This window comes from Saccostrea cucullata, unplaced genomic scaffold (genome assembly GCF_032062105.1).
Source record: "Saccostrea cucullata isolate Sc308-1 unplaced genomic scaffold, CSIRO_AGI_Scuc_v1 ctg3124, whole genome shotgun sequence".
NCBI lineage: Eukaryota > Metazoa > Mollusca > Bivalvia > Ostreida > Ostreidae > Saccostrea > Saccostrea cuccullata.
Window position 1 is genome coordinate 95,340 of NW_026920915.1, and position 21,116 is coordinate 116,455.

General features: G+C 32.6%; 1 protein-coding gene across 1 annotated transcript; it reads right to left on the minus strand.

Annotated features, from left to right (window-relative positions):
• Positions 1-6,080: 6,080 nt before the first annotated feature.
• On the minus strand, positions 6,081-14,142 carry LOC134258652 (proline-rich transmembrane protein 1-like). The gene is made up of 4 exons (XM_062741195.1): positions 13,968-14,142; positions 9,127-9,296; positions 7,615-7,743; positions 6,081-7,378 (listed from the first exon to the last, which is right to left on the minus strand). The coding sequence occupies exons 1-4, from the start codon at positions 13,993-13,995 to the stop codon at positions 7,214-7,216; spliced, it is 492 nt and encodes a 163-aa protein (XP_062597179.1). The 5' UTR covers positions 13,996-14,142; the 3' UTR covers positions 6,081-7,213.
• Between the last annotated feature and the right edge of the window lie 6,974 nt (positions 14,143-21,116).

Below are 21,116 nucleotides of genomic sequence, written 5' to 3' on the forward strand. Positions count from 1 at the left end.
CTAGAGAGGGTCGGGGAGGGGGGGGGGTTCGGGGTAGTCAGGAACCCCCCCCCCCCCACCTGGAATTTACACGGTTAAAAAATGTATATACTAAAGCAAAAAAAAGTCACCTTAGACCCCCCCCCCTGGAAAACGCTGACCCCCCTGGTGAACATGAATATTTGTGAAATGGGTATGAAAAGGGGAAGATTTGAGGCAATAGAAGTCATAGACTACACCCCCCCCCCCCCCACCCTCTCACGAAATAGATTTTTCACCTTTGGGCGAGTTAAGTTTTTTTTTTTTTTTTTTTTTTGGCTTGTCAAGGAATTTATGGGATTGGTATTTTTTTGGACTGGGTGGACCCCCCCCCCTTGAAAAAATTTCTGGATCCGCGCCTGCAGTATACACTGGTGTATTGTAATTCTCTCTCTCTCTCTCTCTCTCTTTCTCTCTGTATTAACAATAAAATAATATCATTATTGTCAAAAATATAAGGGGAAAAAGAAATTCATTATTACAATCTTTGTTTTAAAACAGTATATATAACTAAATATAACTAACAAAGCTGCGCGTATACTTGTAGAATCTACAATCTAAGTAACTAAGACGACTTTCACAGGAAGGTATCTTCCTGTGGAAATATTTCGTTTCCCGCCAAATGTTGATAATCAGATAAGATAATGATAGACTGTTATAAGTCAGCTTCTGAGAAACAATTACAAAGAACTTTCAACTTACAGTTATCACAATTCAATATTTAAAAACATACATACATGCATATACAAAAAACAATTTAGAATACAAAACTTTTAACAGTCTAAAAAACGTAAATAAACAAGACATATATTCATTTATTTATCATGTTTATCTTAATTGGAGATATATGGATGAAAAACCTTCAAATGTCATTAGGTTAAGGATCTTTAATCCGATATATTTTAATTAACGGGTTTTTCCCTCTCATTATATGCTAGAAATACATGTATTGAATATTCTTTTTAAATGATATTTTAAATGATATTTTAAAGAATAATTTACGCATTGAATCATAAAGTATAAAATTTATGAACAACACTGAATGAAAAATCCAGTTTCCGCAAAATGAAAAAACTATATTGAACTGTTAAATAAATATTGAAATCTTTTTGAAACTTGGGGTTTCACTTTTTAGTATGGTTTCCGCAGTGCTAAAACGATATAATATAACTGACTTTTAAAAAAGGTGCGTACTCGGTGAATATCGTGAAAATTAAAAAAAAACTGAGAAAAATAAATACCGTATGCAGGTGAAAGCGGGATATATTAGCATAAATTGGAAAAGTTCACGATAGATAAGTTGACATCTAGACTTCCACAAGTATTAATGCTTTTATTTTTATTTTTCATATTTTTTTTTTTATAATTATTTGTTTATTTTTTGTATTGCTGTCCTCTGCTCTCTACCATAGTTAAATGGTATCAAACATTGATTTTTTCTCATGTCTGTATGTTTCTATTTTTCTTTTTTCTTGTTTGTTTTAAATTCTTTGTTTATTTTTGTATTGCTGTCCTCTGTTCTCTACCATAGTTAAATTTTATCAAAATTAGACTTGTAATAATGAGCCCCACTATTAAATCTGTCATCATGTTTAGCTTTACGAGTCATTTTTATGGCCTTTCACATAATTAAAGTGTTTTTGCTCAGCTAACAAGTACATTCCTGTTAACAGCCCGAACTTAAACTCGAATGTCTGATTTTACACCTAGAAAGGTTATTTTTAGTTTTATTAAAAATACATCGAGAACAAAGAAATTATCTCTTTATTTTGTGGAAAAAAACTGAGGATAGTAATTTAAGAAGAAAAGTATTTCAATGATCATCTAAAAAGTAGTACCATGTATTAATTGACGGATACTTGCACATGCATGTATTTTTACAACGCACTCTGAAAACTTTGGGACCAAATCAACGCACTTTTTTAATATCGTCCATATTAATGCACTTTGAAAAAAAAAAGTGTATGGCTTGCAATTGGTCAATATTCTTGTAAATCTTTTGTATGATAAAAAATTGAACCTCTGGGATAACTTTTCGGTGATGAAGTCACTTCAGGATGTGAAAGTTTTTTTTTTATTTTGATTTTTCCATACTTTGAAATTTCTTTCTCTTTTCAATGTTTACTGTATTTAAACTTTTCCAGTTTGCATGCATTTTCTGTAAACTAAAAATTGTTGAAAATTTCAACGTCATTCCAGTTATGCCTATACATATAAATTTGGGTGCAGCATAGGAATTGGTACGGGGGATTTGGCGCACAAATGATTTGCAAAGATATAAATAATACAGGCATTGAAAATTGGTGCTTACCTTAGGGGTCGATCCTATTTTAATTTGCTACCGACGGCTATGTATAAGGGAAAAAATGGGCTAAAAGACCTTCTACTCGTCTCAATGAGGGTAAATCAATAAATGTGAATTTAAAAAGATTTATGAAAGATAAAATCATTACAAATTGATTTCATTTAAAATCAATTACTAAAACCTAAGTCTAGATTTTTATTTGTTTTATACATATTTTTTTTCAAAGTGCGTTAAATGTCACAATAGTAAAAAAAGATGTTAATGTACATTCTTAAGGCACGATGAAAAAAAAATCAAATTGCGTTGAGTGTGTCCAAAATTTAACGCACTTTGATTTTTTCGCAAGTGCGTTGATTTTGTACCTTTTTTCAAATTGTCAAAGTGCGTATTTTTGCCACAATGCAAAGTGCCTAGCTACAATGTATTGACATAAATCCAGAGACCCATACAGAAACAGTGTACTGCAAATGTGAAGTGGAATTCATAATAAAAGTGAATGAAACTGTCTTAAAACTAATGCAGTCAGGCGATGTGCACTCAATCCTATCTTTTGTAATGCATTTACCTGACTTCTTATAAGAGAGGTCAAAGGGGATCAATTGTTTTATCGAGTTAAACATAAGGCTCAGAACAGAAAAGTGCCAGATATAAGGGTTTACCACTTCCAGTATTTTAACAGAGGAAAACATCCTTTTTTCTATAAATAAACTTCTATAACTTTTTTTCTGGTTCAGTTTTATTTCACTTATTAATATTAGAAAATTGCTTTAATCAATCAGATATTGCTTGAAATATATTTTTTTCATTTTACTCAGAGAAGCTTAAGAAAAAGGTGTTAAATTCGACCAACTTTGTAACATTTAGGAAATCCCCTAAACCATTCATCACCTGTCAACTTAATTATCACCAATTCTCCAGCTGCTCGCTTCAGTGGTATAATATGATCCTGTAACCGACCATGTTCTGGTCGGTGAGGACATTATCAAAAATTATGAAAACATAGAGAATTGAGCAAGCTTATAAAAATGTTTATGAATAAATATATCATGCATTGGCAATAAAATATTTCATGTAAGTCTATTTGTCATGAAAAATACCATTAAAACTGAAAAATATATAAGGATATTAATAAAAGCATAAGACGGTGGGCACTGCGATGAGTAACCTGCTGCTGACAAATAAATCCAATAAGAATAAAGCTAATTAACTAAGAAAAAATTGTTCAATTTATGAATCTTTTAGCACAAAAAAAGAAACCGGGATTGTATTTTATGCATGAAGTCTTATTTTATCCTGGAACATAAGAGATTTCATAGCTAGAACATGGAGAGATACCAAAATACTTAGAACATGTGCTCTTGCGTATCGAATCAACTCACTCTGTATGCAGGTGATGAAGGTATATTGCTGCATAAGTAAGGGATGTTGACTGTAGAAAAGTTACTTTTATCATAGATCTTGTTTGTTAGATTACCATATACGTCTTTTTCAAGTAAAATATCCAAACATGTATCAGATGTGTCAGACTCTGTATTATCTTTTATTTCAAACTCACCAGGATACATCGCATCGACATAAGAATGGAAATTACAATTGTTAATTGATCGATATCTCTAAATGTCGAATTAAAGGCCACAGCAAGTGTTCCTTTTTTTTCTTTTTTACGCACAAGATTTTGCACAGAGTCTGCTTCATAAGTATAGAAAAAATAGCTCTGCTAATAACGGGGTAATACAATATTTTTTTTCTTACTATTTGGACCAAGACCTTTTATAATAAATTCAGTACTTTCCTAAGGTATTATTTGTAAATAATGAACAATTCAATTTTTTTTTCATTGACATAGCTGAGCTTTTGTTGTTCTATGCAGATAAGAATCCCTGTATTTCTTTATTTTCATCATTGTCTAAAAGCCATCATATAGGCTAAAGAGATTAACTCTGTAAGAGTAATTTCTCTTTTTATGCAGTCAACTCTTATAGATTTATCGAAACTTTTCATTGAGATTTTGCAGTGTTTTCATTTTTATATATACACTGTATATACTGTTCATATACACATGGCTTTGTTTCTTTTATTCAATTCTGGTAAAGTGCAACCACAGAAATATGGGGTTGACATCTCCCAATATATTTAACTTTTGTTTTCATGCTCCGAGTACAATCAGTGGACAAAATAAGTTGTAAAGCAGGGTTTTCAACAACTTCTTTTAATATCGACATTTTAATTGAATTAAATGATTGTAAGTTATATTGACCATGTAAGCAAATATTTCCTATCATTTGGTCTTACTAAGACTGTTTTTTATTTTTTAAAACCATTTGATAGACCTTTGTTTGACACTAAATATGACTACTTAACGTTAGACCTGTCTTCCTGGTCAATAGGAAAGGCTTATTGGGGACGTGACCGGTCAAAAGTGATTACTGACTTCAACATGAGGACCTGACATTCTATCCCTACTCTAAAAATCCACGGCTCCGTGCTTTCTGCACTTTTATCTGAGTTTTCCTGAAAATGATAATCTTTATGTCCGATTGATGTTCAATATCCTACTTTTTTTATTGACATGCAATGATGAAAAGATATTTGAAGTTATGTATCAATAATCAATTGTCAAGCCAATTTGGAAAAAAATACTTAATTTTTTGTAGGCAAATTCAATTATTTATGTATAAATTGTATGTTAAGTTTGCTAGTGTTTAGATTGTGTGTGTATGTGTGTGTGTGGTCTAACAGTCTTAAGAAATTTATGTAGGCATGCATGTTAACTTTAAAGTTTAGTGCAATAGACGAATTCTGAAAAGGGGATTTCCCGTAACTTCACCCTTTAATTGCGTTCTCTCCTGTAGTATGGCGTCTTTCATGATTTGCCCAATCTGCTTTTAACAATAAACACATGACCATCCCACCTTTAGGTACATTGTACCGCGTGTCAAAATATTACTTCCTGGTCTGCACTGTTTGAATTTGAATTTAACAATTCATTTTTCTTTATTCTCATTTTAACGTTCTGGGGGAATATATTTCCACATTAAAAACGTAGTTTAAATTAGTTTCAATTAGATAAATTAATCAAAACTTGAGAACCGAACCTTTTACAAGTATATTTTTTCAGTTCATATTTAAAAATGTTAAATATTCAAAATGTTTTCAATATGCTTATTTGATTTATCTTTAAAGCAGGACATTTTAAGTCTTTCATAACAACAGCCAATACTCTGTCAATTAAGAGTGGTCCTTTGTCAATATAATAGTGCATTACTTTAAGTAGTTAAACATTAACACAGTATGGCAGGCGCACTAGAATTTCCAGAAAGTTATTTTTAATTTTAAAAAGTTATAATTTACGCTACTAATATTTCGATACAGATCTAAGATAAAAGACTCAAGCATTTTAAACTTAAATCAAAATATCTTTTATATAAATATTTTGTTTATTTCAGTGTTCTCTGATTTTTTCTGCCGATTCACAGTCCCTGGATCGCTTTTCATTTTCAACTAATTCAAATAGAATATAACATTGTTTTTATTTCCAGGACGTAAATGGAAGGTTTGTTTAATTTGATTTTGAATTATTGACGTGTGAAATGTAAATCAACTTCACTAAGATCCTTCATAAAAAAATCAAATTACTTTGTAAAATGATTGGATGTGAGGATATTGAACATTTCCAGGAGAGAAATAGGCATTTCCGACACATAGTGGTGATAAATACATATATCAACTGATCTTTATTGAAAAAAAAAATACAAAATTAATTCAACAAGAAAATTTATTTGTTACAAGTTTACAGCTAATTAATGAGTCACAGAAAAAATATTAGTATATATTGGTTGTAAAAAAAAAATCACAACTTTCTCGACCCAGAATTCAATACACTGAGTTCAATAACATTTACAATAAAAAAAGAAAATAAGGTATGTGTTAACACAGTAATCTCAATTTAATCTAATTAACCTACATGTAAAATAGCTAACATTTATTGTACGAAATTTCTTATGACATATAAACAATGTTGTCTCCTCATCAGCTGGCTTTGAACTGTTAACAAGTTGAAATATACATGTATGCATGAGATTATACCTGATGAAGAAAATGAAACATGAAATTTGCAAAACAGTTACAGTGTGTATATTGTATTAATAAGTCAAGAATAGTGCTTTTGAAACATTGATGTCCCGAAAATGTTCGAGCTTAAAATAAAGTATCCAAATATGCAAATCAAATTTCCTAGGTCAAGCCAACCATTAAAAAAAATATTTGTACAAACAAAAAGCTCTTGTCACATTGAATACGTATTTGAAATATAAAAGCATTAGCACCAATCGTTCCAAAATTATGTTTGGGGTTAAGGTTTGGAAAAATCTTGAAAAAGAAAATCAAACTCCGAGGTCAAGGTGACAAGGTAAAATATATTGGTACCGGAAGGAAGGTCTTGTTACAAAGGAATACACGTGTATAAAATGTAAGACCAGCACCAACCACTTAAAAGTAATAAAGGCAAGATAATTTTGTTGGCAGACAGACAATAAGATTATCAGACAAACAGACAGACGGACAGACCTAAAATTATATTACCCGGAATATTCAATTACGGATGATATTTAAAATAAAGAAAAACACCACATATCAAGTTATGAACATATTGTAAAACTGCCAAATTATCTTTGGTTTTGAAAAGCAGAAAATAACTGAAAATTTCCTAAATGAAATCCAGTATAAACTTGACTTGACACACTTTAACTTTTCAGCATACTCTTAGTATACGGTGATATACACTGTACATACATGAATATTTTCCAGAATCTGCATAAAAAACACCATGGCAGACCCATAAATTAGTATTAATTATAGTCCTCACAAAAAGATCACAATAAGACCGTTGTTTTAGTAATGTCTGTAGCTGCTACTAGAATAGAGGACCACCCGCAGTATCACGCTAAGTGCGATGACGATGACTCCGATGACAACGGAAACGATGACAAGTGTGCGCGCGCGTCCCGCCTGTTCCTGCGCTTCCACGACATTGCCAACTTGAGCAGCGTTTTTGGCCTGTTAGAAAAAAAAGGAATATATAAGAAAGGAAAAAACATTCATACAAGAATTAACAGATAACATAGCTTCGGTAGATTCTCTCTCTCTCTCTCTCTCTCTCTCTCTCTCCAAAAATAGATAAAAGTAAAGCATTCAAAGCATTAGAAAAATTCAATTTGCCGAATCGGCGTTGAAAAATATATTTACCAAAATAGGTTTTCGTAAAAATATACACAATATCTTATTACTAGTACCTTATTAGCAGCAAGGATAGCGAAGATCCCTGTTGGCCAGAAGCAGCACAAACACGATAAAATGGCGGGTACCATCCAGTCTTGTTGTGGGGGCTGGGCTACCACCATTGTAGGCCCGGGCTGGGCAACCTGTTGGGAATATAAAGACAAAACATTAAAGACTGCATTAAACATGAATTCGTCATTGTCCTCTCCATATTCTAGATGATCAAACTTCTATCATTTTTTATTTACGTACATAGGCGACGGAAAACTTATCATAATGACCCATGCAAAGTTTCTACTCGATTTAACTGAACGAAGCTCAGTAGATCATATAATTTTTTTCTGAAAGTTAAACTATTTTGCAATACACTTATCAATGATTTTTTTGGGGGAAAGTTTACATCTCCTTTAGTTAATCTATTTTGCAATGATATCGATATATTATTCCATTTCTATGTGTTATCTCATCGTCAGAGCCATTTGGTGTTCTCTCTGTTACACAGCATAGTAACGGAGAGAAAACCTGTGGGTTCCGACGCTGTTGTTTTCTCCCTGATAAGTCTTTTAAAGTTAGTAGCGTTGAATCTTTAATAATTCTTCGCCCTTTATGCAAAATATCCCACGTTTCAAACTATCGTAGATACGCTGGCCTACTCTACTAACTAGACAGTGATTCTATGAGTAACTCGTTTATTGATCAGCTATATTGTTATGATCGATTATGCATAAGATTTTTATCGTGGTTGTATACAACTGCGTTCAGTATGCATGGAACAAAGGGGCCTCCGATAATTTTGCCGATAAATAGTATAATAGAGAAAACATAGTTACTACATGCCTTGTGTCCTATCAATAAACATGTTGCTTGGAAAAGAGATTTTGGAAGTTGATAGTGCACCCCACCTAAAAATAAATGGATGCCCCTCCCCCCTTTCTCCCAAACTGAAATGCCTTCAAATGGCTGAAATGGAATTTGGATTTGAATATAGAGCTTTATAAAAGTTACAACATAAAGCCTAAAACTTGAGGCCTTAATCCCTTACCCATGCAGATGTCAAGAATTTTACAATTTTTGAAAGCACTGTTGCATGATATACATGGGATATTAGAAGAACTTTTGAAGTAGAAAAATGCCTTTGATATTATATTCATTTACAATATCTTATCATCTTACATTCAGCCACAAAGTTCCAAAGGAAATCAAATAAACGTTTCATTAAGTTATATTGTTTAATACTAAAATTTTAAAAAAAATTGATTCATTTTGACGTCATTGGCCACGCCCCTCGTGACCATGTAGGTAACAGTCGTCAAATTCAAGAATTATAAAGTCCCCGTGTTAACGTTAATCTTCACTGCACTGCACAGTTCCGCATTTCGACGGACGAAGCACGGTACCGGACAAAACTGGACAGCAATATGTCATTGAGTGACAATTAAAGGTCGAACCAATTGTGTTATTATACTTGAATATGGTTTTTACGAAACAAACTCTCTGACAGACAGAAAAACCAAGAGAAAACCTACCACAACATTGTGCTGCTGATATTGGCCGGGTGGATTTTGACTTCCAGGATACTGTCCCTGGACGCCACCTTGCGGTGGATATTGACTTCCGGGATACTGGTTGTACTGGTTCCCGTACCCATACTGAGGCTGGGCGTTAGGATATGCTGCTTGGTTGTATGAGGGCGGTGCTGTAAAATAAAAAAAAGATAGATATCATGTATTAATTTATTAATAATAAATTCATTCTCTTCTTTATGGAAAAAAAAATATTTTCAATAAAAATTCCTTGCTTGCTTAAAAAATAAAGAAAACTTAAAAATACTTAGGTCTGGACATTTTAGAGAGAGTGAGAGACTAAAACATGTTTGTTAGGTTCAGATCATAGTCAACACATGTATGTCCTGCATTGAGACCATAAAAGTGGGTCAAACTTATATCTAGATATAATAGTTATTGGTAAACATGTACATGAATATAAAGTATTTTAATGTACCTCCTTATATCTTATATTTAAATAATACAAGAGGGGGTTAAACACAAATCAATTAAAAAATAGGGATATATTTGCAGAAGTAACTTCCTCGAGGACCTATAAGCATGATAAGGAGACTCTTCCGCCTCCTCTTCAAACGGTCTACATCCGGGAAGCAATTTTTAATCCTATCAGCACAAGTGATCTAGACATTAAAAAGTAAAGTCAAATAAGAGAATGTGTAATGATGTTAGTAAATCTATGTCAGTTCAATATATAAAGTGGAATTTTTAGACGATCTATTATAGGAATTTCTAAAACATTTTAAGCAAACTAAACAATAAGGCGTGGAAAGTAAAAGAACAGAAACATTGTATAATACATGTAATATATTTAGTTTCGCAAAATTTTTTGACAAGAAGTTAGAAGTATGGACACATAGTCTATAGATCCCCTCCACAAAGTTTAATAGACGTGCATTCAGTTTTATAATTTAGAATTTGATACATGTATGTTTAAAATAGAAAAAAATGTTTTGCTTTGAAGAAAGTAATTGATGAATCATCTACGGAACGGAATTTCTAAAAATTACAATAAAGGAATTACAATTAAGAAGTTTAAAATCTTTAACAGCTGTATGCAAATATGCCTCAAACATGCATTGTTACAAGGCGAAATGTAATAAACTCCATTGGATTAACATTTTGCGATGTTATTACATTTCGCCTTGTAACAATGCATGCATGGAAATGATGTTGTCTCTGGTTGTTTATGAATCAGTTGTCAATGTTGCAAGTACCTGATGACAATTTAGGTCTAAGTGAGACCCAAACGTAGGCAATCTGCCGTTGCTGGTTAGCACTATAACCACTGAGCAACATGCATTGTGAGTGTGAAAAAACGTAAAAGATATATTTTGAATGATATTCACAAAGCTTTGTACCTGGCCACAAACACAGTATGTATATATTTTTGTATATGTATATCTCTGGCTTTTTGTATTATGGTTCACGGTGTTTATAAATGACAACATGTATATAAATTTTACACGTTAGCAACACAGATACCTGTGGACAGCCCCCCCCCCCCCCCTTTTTTTCCGCGTTATTCAATCACCGGCTTATTAGACATTTTTTTTCACAATTTTTATAATTATGTTATACATGTGTATTTATTATACTTATTCATTATGTGTACAATAGTCAAAAAATCAACCGCAAAATAATCGCTCCACAAAAAAAAAACCCAAAGAAAAAACGACTAATATATGCATTATTAGAGAGAGTAGAAGGGTTTTTATGTGGAGTTATTAACTCTTTCCTATTGTACACATGATGAATAAGTGTAATAAAAAATATAATATGAGAAAAAAATGTCCAACAAGCCCCGGGGTTGAATATCGAGGGTGGTGGTTGGGGGGGGGGGGGGGCTGTCCAAAAACACATGTGCTTAGCAATGAGTCATGTGCAAATTGACGAAGTTTATAATAATACATGTACATAGAATATGCCGAATACTACTATTGTATCACATTTTGTGAATAATTATGTTCTATTTAATAATAATGCATGTAACATGCCCGACAGGGCCCTGATCTGGAATAATAGATTCAACTATTATTCAAGTACATGTAAGTTTCTTCCTGAGGTAAAGATTTAAATTTTGTTTGGAATTGAAATAGGAAATGATGAGATTGTTTAGACCGTGTGTCAAATGTAACAGGTGCTCACGTCTAGGTACTGAGTGTCCTCTGAAAATCAATAGATGTATCATCCGGAATTTACCATTGATCTGAATGATTTTTATCATTATGTCCTCTACAAAAATTTTAATTTTTCAATTAAAATTTGTATTTGACAATTATCAAATACAAATTTTTAATTGAAAAATTCAAATTTTTGTGATTTTCAATTAAAATTTGTATTTGACAATTGTTAAATACAAAGTTTAATTGAAAAATTCAAATTTTTGTCGAGGACAATTATTTGATTATAACAGCAAAACAATTGTATTTTTTTTTTTTAGAAAAAAGCAATCAACTTATAAATTAAGTTTGGCTCTTATTAAGAGTCAATGGCACGTAAAAAGATATATCATGATACTCGACATATATATGTTACAGGACTTAATAAAGTATTTTCTAGGGATAGTTAGTGGGCTATCATTTGATACAGTTATGTGCATGAAACATATGGAGATACACAGTATTCAAGATCAAAAGTTAATAAAACATTACAAAATAGGAGCAGGACAAACACGAGCCTTCAAAACATCAGAGTTGGGATCAGGTGCTATTGAGGAGTGAGCATCCCCTGCAGACCGTTCACACTCGCCGTGTGCTCCTTGTCATGATCGGAAAATAACAGAAAAATCGGTCGCAATCTAATTAAAATTAAATGTTCCGACTTTGCTATCGCTTCTCGTTTGAGAAGCGATAGAGGATTCGGAACATCTGATTTTAATCAAATTGAATCCGACGTCAACTCAGTGTATAAATAATGGACTAACAATCAGTATGAAAACGTCAATCAGCATTTGACTCAATTATAAATTCATTTATTGTATTTGGTGACAAGGACATTGTATCGACCAAAGAACTTTCTAAATGATAACTTTCTATGAGCTGCATAAAAAAGGAAAAAAATATTTTTAATAATTTAATTTAATTTAATTATTGTATATAAATGCATAATTTAATATTCATAACGCGATACATTTAAAAAGTTTGCAATAAATCGCAAAAATATGAAAACAAGGTCGGCGTCCTCGAATAGACCCCCTACCCCCACCCCCACCTCCCCAATCAAGAATGGCAAATGTCATTAAAATATGGTTTAATTTAAATTCCCTCAACAAGGCATCCAAAGAAAAATTTCATTATCTATGACCCATGCATATTTGTACAGACTATGAATATTCATTTTCTACTTGAATCGGGATAAGCTTGTGCTTGGTGTTCACAAAAGGCAAGCTATGAAATCTGCACCTATCACTGATTTTTTTTTTTTCATAAAAATTAAGGGATCCAACGTTCAGAAGTAGCTCTGCTAATGGTCTATATATCTTTTTGATATTTTCAGATGTTGGCCTAAATATTAGTTGAAAGCCATGCATCATAATGAGTTTTAAACGAATAGGATCAAGAAAAATTATGCACAATAAATAATCTATTAACATGTGCGAGTCTAATCCCGGAAAATAAAATAGCATTCGTATTAACCTATGAAAGACAGGTCAAATTGTCGTCAAATAATATATGTTTTATTTAATAATTTTAAACGTTTGTATATTTTGACAGAAAAAATAATTTAGTTAAAAAAAACGAACATATAATTTAATTATTGAAAGTGAAATTTAAACAAACGTTAACAAGATTTTTCACTGATATGTACAGTTGCATTCATGGACTCTTCTTACGCAGACAGCTCCTTTGAAATAGGTTTGTATATAAATAACTTTAAATGAGGCGCATTTCTTTTCTATTGAATCTCGTCCACCACGCATGATTTGGTTTTCCTTAATACGCAGTTCAAAAAACTTTGTCATACATGTACTGAAAAATATGTCTCGCAAAGCTCATACAGGATATTATATTACACTGTACTCTGTGGTAAAAAACAATGTGTCATATAGAAGATTAAAATTTTTTAAAAATGTAAATTGTTAACTTCATTTTGCAACAAACATGCTGAAGTACATGGTCGAAACATGAACACATATATTTTGAAAAAAGAAAATGGACGAATTTCCAATGTTTGTGTTACCCCGAGCTTTTGAAAAATTGCTTGCTAGATGCATCACAGGCGTATACATGTACGTCTTTATGTCCCACATTGAAAGAAAGAAGGTTAATCAATGGTGAAAGTTAGTTTACCTTGAAATGTCTAAATCTAGTTAAAAATTTTCCTGTAAAACGCTTGAGGCACATATTATTCATCATTCTGCTTTGTTTTTAAATTTACATTGTTATTTAGGCAGGTCGCAGATAACTCAGACACGCGTGTAATGGACGGAAACGGGCATACTAAAGAAAGGGGTCAATCCTCGGTCATAGATGCTGAAACCGATCGAAGTTATCACAATGTCTCCAGGCGAAACAGAAGATGAAAATATTATTTATACAAACTCAATGGTCCTCCAAAGAACTTTTAAAAACTGAATTTCATATCATTGCTTTCTTTCCAAATTAACCATGTTAACCATGCCAGTATTTTTGGAATAAGCAGAGAAACGCGAACAGGTTTGTATACACACCATCATCAATCTTTATAGCGGTTTGCAGGAATGTTGTTTTTCAAGCATCATGAAAAGAGATTAGAGCACAACCAAAAAAAAGAAAGAAACTGCAGAAGAAAAAAAAATCATCAATAAGCTCTAGAATACTTACGTCCAGCTTTCTCTTGGTCAGTAGACATATTCCTATATTATAATTATTCACTATACAATAGCTGGCTCTGGTGTTTGTGTTTATATTATGATCTGCCCTCGATCGACTGCTCCCAATGAATGGTTCACTCCTGCGTTATACACCTGTTTACGCTGCGGAAAATTTACACACTTGACAAATGCATTTCGAAATGTTCAGGCGTGCGGGTTTTTCCGATTTTGTACGATTACGTATGTTTGATGTCAGTTGCGTTTGGTAATCAGAAACTCATTTTTTTTTTATTTTAATATGTAGGAACTCAATTTTAACATGTATTATTCATTTTCAATTAATATATGATTCGTTGTTTTGCTTTTTTTATTTGGCCTTTATCATTATACTTTTGTTTTAATTATTTAATGCTCTAGATTGTGTTCCTTGGAAAATTGATAAACATTATCTGCATAACTCTGTGGTTTATAAGGCAAGCGTAATGAGAAAAATTAAGAGTAACGCCTACAAAATAAAAAAAGAGAGATCGATGATTGTTTCAGCATAATAAAAGTGTAATCTATGATATTTATTGAAATGAATTAAAAATGTTTTTAAAAAAAATGTTGATGTACATTTACATCAATAAATATTGATTAGAAAAAAAAAAAGATGCTGAAAAAAGAAAGAAAGAAAAGGACGCAAGCGTATCCTGAGCACAAAATTTGAAAATAACTTCAAATAAATATATATAATATAGTCACGAGTTTGTTGACTAATTCGTATGAATTCATATTGTACTTAAGAATGATTCAGACGAGTTTATTAATGGAAACAAAACCAAATCATTGAAGCGGATATTCGTTATTAGACATTTATTCACGTGTCATTGACCACAACAGTATTTACGTATTAACAATAGTGACGATTCTACATACATGTATATAGATTTTGACCGATTGTTTCTCATGTATATAAAACTAATAGATGATACATATGAATTTGCATTCTGCATAGATGCATCAGAACACACACTTCTTTTCTTGATATTAATACATACACATTTTACGTGTACATTTAATTTGGATAATTATACACATGTAACCTGATCCCAAGAGGATCTTGAAAAAAAATTCCCCCCAAGATCCATCAATGAAATACGGAGGTTTTATATTTTCCCAGTAGTATTTTAACCTTGTGTATCAACATTCAATTTTAAAAGATGCACACATTTGGGCCGGGGACACATTATATTTGATTTTACGCATAACTATATATAATCTAAGTACTGAAAGTACTGATGGGAGTTGATTTTAATGACGGTATTGTTTGACACCTCAAATTGTACACGACTTTTCAAATAATGTAACTTTAATGCTTCAAATTCTGTATGCAAGAATCAAACAATAAAAAAATGTAATAAAATGTTTTTTTTACACAGCTGAAAATCACATTTTAAGACATAATGTAGAAAAACAAGGAAATTCAAAGAAGTGTGGTCCCCAGCTTCGGGGTCTTTGTGGGTGAGATGTCATTATTTATGACATATTTTGCCAATTATAAACACCATATCATATATCATTCATAAGTTATCACCAGAGTTGATTCTTTTTAAAGTTAGGTCAAACATGAAGGTCAAGGTAAAGGGATCAGACATTATCGCATACTCGAAAGCATCTTGCCACATACAATGTATTATGGATATGTCAAATATGAAAGCCATATCTCTTTTCTATCAAAAGTAATAAGGAAAGAAAATTAAAAAGGTAGGTCATTATTTGTAGTTAGAAAGGTGTTTAAGGACAGATGATACAAACAAACTAATGTCAAAAAAATTGAAAATAACAACTTGGGTCATATGTTTTAATGAGTAAAATGAGTACCCTAAGGTAAGTTTTACCGCGTAGTTTTTATTCTTTTATTCAAATTTTCCCAAAAATGGGATTTTAAGTGAAAATATTTGTTTAGATTAATAAGGATGGTTTCAGGAGGGTAGACTTTTGAACTTCACAGAAGGTTTACAGTTTCTCTATATTCTAGAAATATATTATTTGCATCATTTGCAATGAAATTAGAGCAAAAAATATATACCAATCCAGGCATCCATCTTTTGTTTGTATCATCTGTCCTTAATACACATGTTTAGTACACAAAAATTTTGGCCAATATTAAGTAATGGTTTAACTTTTGAAAAGTAGGTCAAACTACAAGGTCAAAAAGCATAAAAACAAAAAGCAAAATCAAAATGCATTTAGAAAAGGCTTTTCAAAGGCAAATCAATTACACATATCTAATATGAAAGTCTTATCTCTTCTCAATTAAGGGTATTTACCACAAACAAAAAATGGATGCGCGGGTTGATATAGATTTTTTGACTGATTTTGATTTGTAATGACATAAATAATTAATCCCTGAAATATAAAGAAATCGTAGTTTTTCCTTGGTGCTTAGATTTGAGATTTTATTTTGCCTTCTATATAATTCCGTACAAAATTTTGCACAATTTTTTAACTTTATGACAATATCTTATAAAATTCTCCCACTCTACTTGGTAAATTTAACATCATTCAGGTTGTCAATTTAAATGTAAATCTACAATGTATGAGAAATAATACTGATTTCTGGTGATAACCATTTAAGAAAACTGAGAACTTATCTATATTTACTCTGTTTAGAAAATATGAAAACTTCCTTTCTCAATAATCGAAATACGATCAATACGTCTAACGTTAACTTCCTACTGTTACCTGTTTATATGAACAATAGGGTTCTTAATAAAAGATATATGATATATTTTCCTTGTACTGTATCTGATTAAAAATGATTGGGAGATAGAATTATCTCCTTTACTCTTCCGGAGTATAATATCACCACTTATACGAGCCAGGTCTTAGATAAGTGAGTGTGTTTCAGTAACACTATGTCCCTCCATTCTGGATATCTTCAGTCCTCTCAGATACCCTTAGTCACAACCCATCATTTCGGATAATCTAGGTCCATTTATATATAGTCTAATATTAGTCGTTTACTTCTTCTTTCTTTCTCGATGAATCCATAAAACGGTAAGGCCATGGAAAATTTTATGAAGTTGAATTGTGGCAATGTTTTAATTTTTCCCACCCACCCTCCTCTTGGTTTAGAACAAATACTTCTGTTCTTGTTATGTTTTTGTATGAAGAGCGCCTGCTTGGTCCTGCATCCACAACAGCCTATGTCGCAGTGGTAGTTGCGATCTACCCAGTACATGATCCACCCGATTTGGGTCGTCACATCTGTTGTATTGATTGTTGATTGTGGGGCAGCCCTGTGGTAACCCAAGCAAATTGATCACCGCGGCCAGAAGCTCCATATGAAACAAGCAAAATAACATCCATATTGTTTGTTTGATTTATAGGTAATCTGAAATAAACAATAATTGCTGTTTTTGAGGTCAATACAATGATTTGGCCATCTGAGGAGTACAATATTCATCGAGCACTTCTGGCTCGGTGAATATTGTACTTTGAAACAACCTGACTGGGTAACCTGTCACCGTGTATTCTTGATAAAAAGGTTTCACATTAAATGTAATATAGAGAATCAGGCGCCTCGATCTAATAAGACCTACTACCTCCTGACTCTCAAATTAATTTCCCTATTACCTTACCGCTGGTGTACTCATTGTACCCTAGCCTTACGTTTTCATTTTTCCTTTGTCTTCCTTCTTCTCTGCGACTTCACAACAATTCCCCGCAGCTGTCAGCTTCACTGACTTATATATCCCTGGAACAATCTATTTCCAAGGGGTGTTAGGTTATTCCATTCTATGGGTGTGTTCTGTACATCGATATATACCAAACATTTATTGAAATTCAGTCCAGCCAAAACTACTTCCATGAACTTTCAAATGTTGCTGGACTGTTACATGTACATAGTCCAAAAGGCATCAGGGTAAACAGGAAGGACTATTTCTTGTCACAAACGCAGTCTTCGGTTTATCAGGCTCATTCATTTCAACAGACAAGTAGCCAGAGTGAAGTTTTTGCGTGCAAAACCAAGAAGTTCCTTGAAGTCTACATGTATCTAGGGAATCATCAATGCGCGGTAAAGGGTAGGCGTTCTTTACCGTTTTGAATGTTAAATGACCGATAATCAACGCAGAACCTTTTTGTGCCCTCCTTTATCTCAACAAAACAACCCTAGCAGCCCATGGACTTGAAGAGGGTTCTACGATGCCTTTCAAAACATATTTTTCACTTCTTGATCAACGAACTCGGCAGCATCTAGCATGATATTCTTCCAAAGTCAGCTTTGCTCTTGGAAAAGATTTCACTGAACTTTATTAGAACTGAACTTTATTAGAACATCTTTAATTTAGTCGCCTTTTCCTTTGACAAATCAGTTTTTGTTTTATCAAATAAATCGTACACATGCTCAGGAACGGTCCCTTTGTCCTCTTCAGAAGTAACGTTATTTACAATGCCCTTTTCAGGCACAAATACTTCTCTTATTGAGGATGTCAGTCCTTTTACTGTGTTCCTAAAGATTGTCTGAGGCTGACTAGAATTGTTCATAAGTCTGACTGACACGTTCTCAGATGAATTAAAAAGCGACCTGACCACCAAGGCTCTTCCACTGTCCTGAAACTTATTTAGCCAAGGGTTCAATCAACAAAGGTATCTGTGGAAGGTTTGATAGGTCCAACACTTGACCCAGACATACCATGTCGCTTTTAGGAGGAATAGATATGGTTTCAAATAGACTGACGCGAAAGCAACCGATATTTTCTTGGAGTCCTAATTCATGGTTTACTCCATGACCCTGCATCTTGTTCTTACAAACGTCGATAAGACACTGGTTTGTTTGAAAGAAATCTTATCCTATAATACTATTCGCTTTTATGTTAGCTATTACTGCCTGGGTTTCAAATTCTTGAGAACCAAGTTTTATGTAGAGTAATCCTTTCCCCTATACATTAAGAGGAGCACCAGTAGCACGAACGATTCTCTGTGTAACTGGTGAAAGTCCAGTTTAGCACACAACCGATCTGATAAAGCAGTAAGAGTTGCCCCTATGTCTAACAACAAATTACGCCGAGTTCCATTTACCACCTCCTAAATAAACAAACCAGATTCTTGTATGTCTTGGTCAACTTTCGGTGAGGTTGTGCTTGAAACTATTGAACCACTTTTCTTCTGTGAATCTGTATTTTCCTTCAGGGTGATTGAATTCTTCAAGTCTGTTTATGGCATCTTGGATTCATCCTGACTGTTTCTTACAAAACAATCTTTCATCATATGACTTTTTCTTCCGCAATTCTGTCATTTATGGCATGTCACTCGTAAAATTTGTTAAATCAAGGATTTATTGAGAAGTATATTTTGGATAAGTACTCATCTAGAGTGACTCAAAATTGCAGAGAAAATAGGGGGTCAGTGTTCATCTAACTGATCTACGGTACAATGAATTTAACCTTTTGCACTTGAAGTTTACTTCTTTTTGGTTAATTACTTATTTTATAAGATATAACCATGGCAAAAAATATTATCTTATTTTACGTAAAATGTTTTGAATAATATTCATTATGCCTTCCATATGATAATAGTGCAAATTTAAAACCAAGTTTCCCGCAGCTCTGTTATTTTTCAGATTGAATGAAAACCAAGAATAAGTATTGTTGTAAATATGTCATTTATTAATGACACAAATGAAACACATGAAATTTGGGAGATCCTATGACTTTCTACAATTTGTATCTACACCTTGTTATGGATCTCCCAAAACTTAAAATAACATCATGACAATACTAAAAAAACACAAATATATCAAACATTTAAGCTGAAAAATAAGATGGCAACAAACAATAGGCCACGAGACAAAAGAAATTATCAAAATAAATCCCAAAGTAAAGTTTAACCTAAGGGACGGTTGTACGGGGTGGCGGTGGGTATGTTTTCTTACAAAGAATGGTGTGTACAAACACTTGCAGCATCCACCAGCGATAACAATCACGTGATATCTCCGACGTTAGCTCACGACTAATCAACGCAAAGCCCCAAAACCTGAGACTATGCATTACATAACGTTCTAGCTCTGAAACCTGATATATACATGAAATATACTACAATCACTACATTCTAACCACAGAAATGGGAAATTACATATCTATGCATAAAACATATTATTGTCAATAATATTACATTATGCCTTCCATATGATAATAGTGCAAATTTAAAACCAAGTTTCCCGCAGCTCTGTTATTTTTCAGATTGAATGAAAACCAAGAATGAGTATTGTTGTAAATATGTCATTTATTAATGACACAAATGAAACACATGAAATTTGGGAGATCCTATGACTTTCTACAATTTGTATCTACACCTTGTTATGGATCTCCCAAAACTTAAAATAACATCATGACAATACTCAAAAAACACAAATATATCAAACATTTAAGCTGAAAAATAAGGTGGCAACAAACAATAGGCCACCAAAAATCCAGCTGCATTGGATTTTCCGCCACCCAAGGGAAAAAACCCACGTAAATTGACAACATAGGAGAAAAACCTTAATAATCTTAATATATAAGTTTAAGAAAAGATTCTCGCTCTGAATAATAAATGATGGCCAGCAAACCCCTGTAACTTTCCACAATTTAATTGCATTTATATAAATCACGATAAATGATAAACAATATTTCTTGTACAAAGGTTTAAAATATTTGTATTTATGTAATAAAACAACATATCAGCAGTGGTTAATTACAATTAATTAATTACATTGCAAACAGTAAATTAGTCTATACAAATGATTTGCAGTAAACATACCAAATGCCGAGTCCTTTATTTCATGCTCCAATTTGTTATTTACTCTCTAATCATCCATTGCAGATGACTGAAAGTAATCCATGGTAATAAATTGTAGGGGGAAGGGGATGACAGACCTCATCTGAACCATCTTAATCTGACCTAAGGACAGCCTTCATGAACATGTCAGACATAATCTGACCCATTTACAGCTTATCCGGGGACAACTTACATGAACATGTCAGACATCATCTGACCGATTTACCAATTTAATATCTAGGGACAACCTACATGAACATGTCGGACATAATCTGACCCATTTACAGCTTATCTGGGGACAACCTACATGAACATTTCAGACATAATCTGACCCATTTACACCTGATCTTGGGAA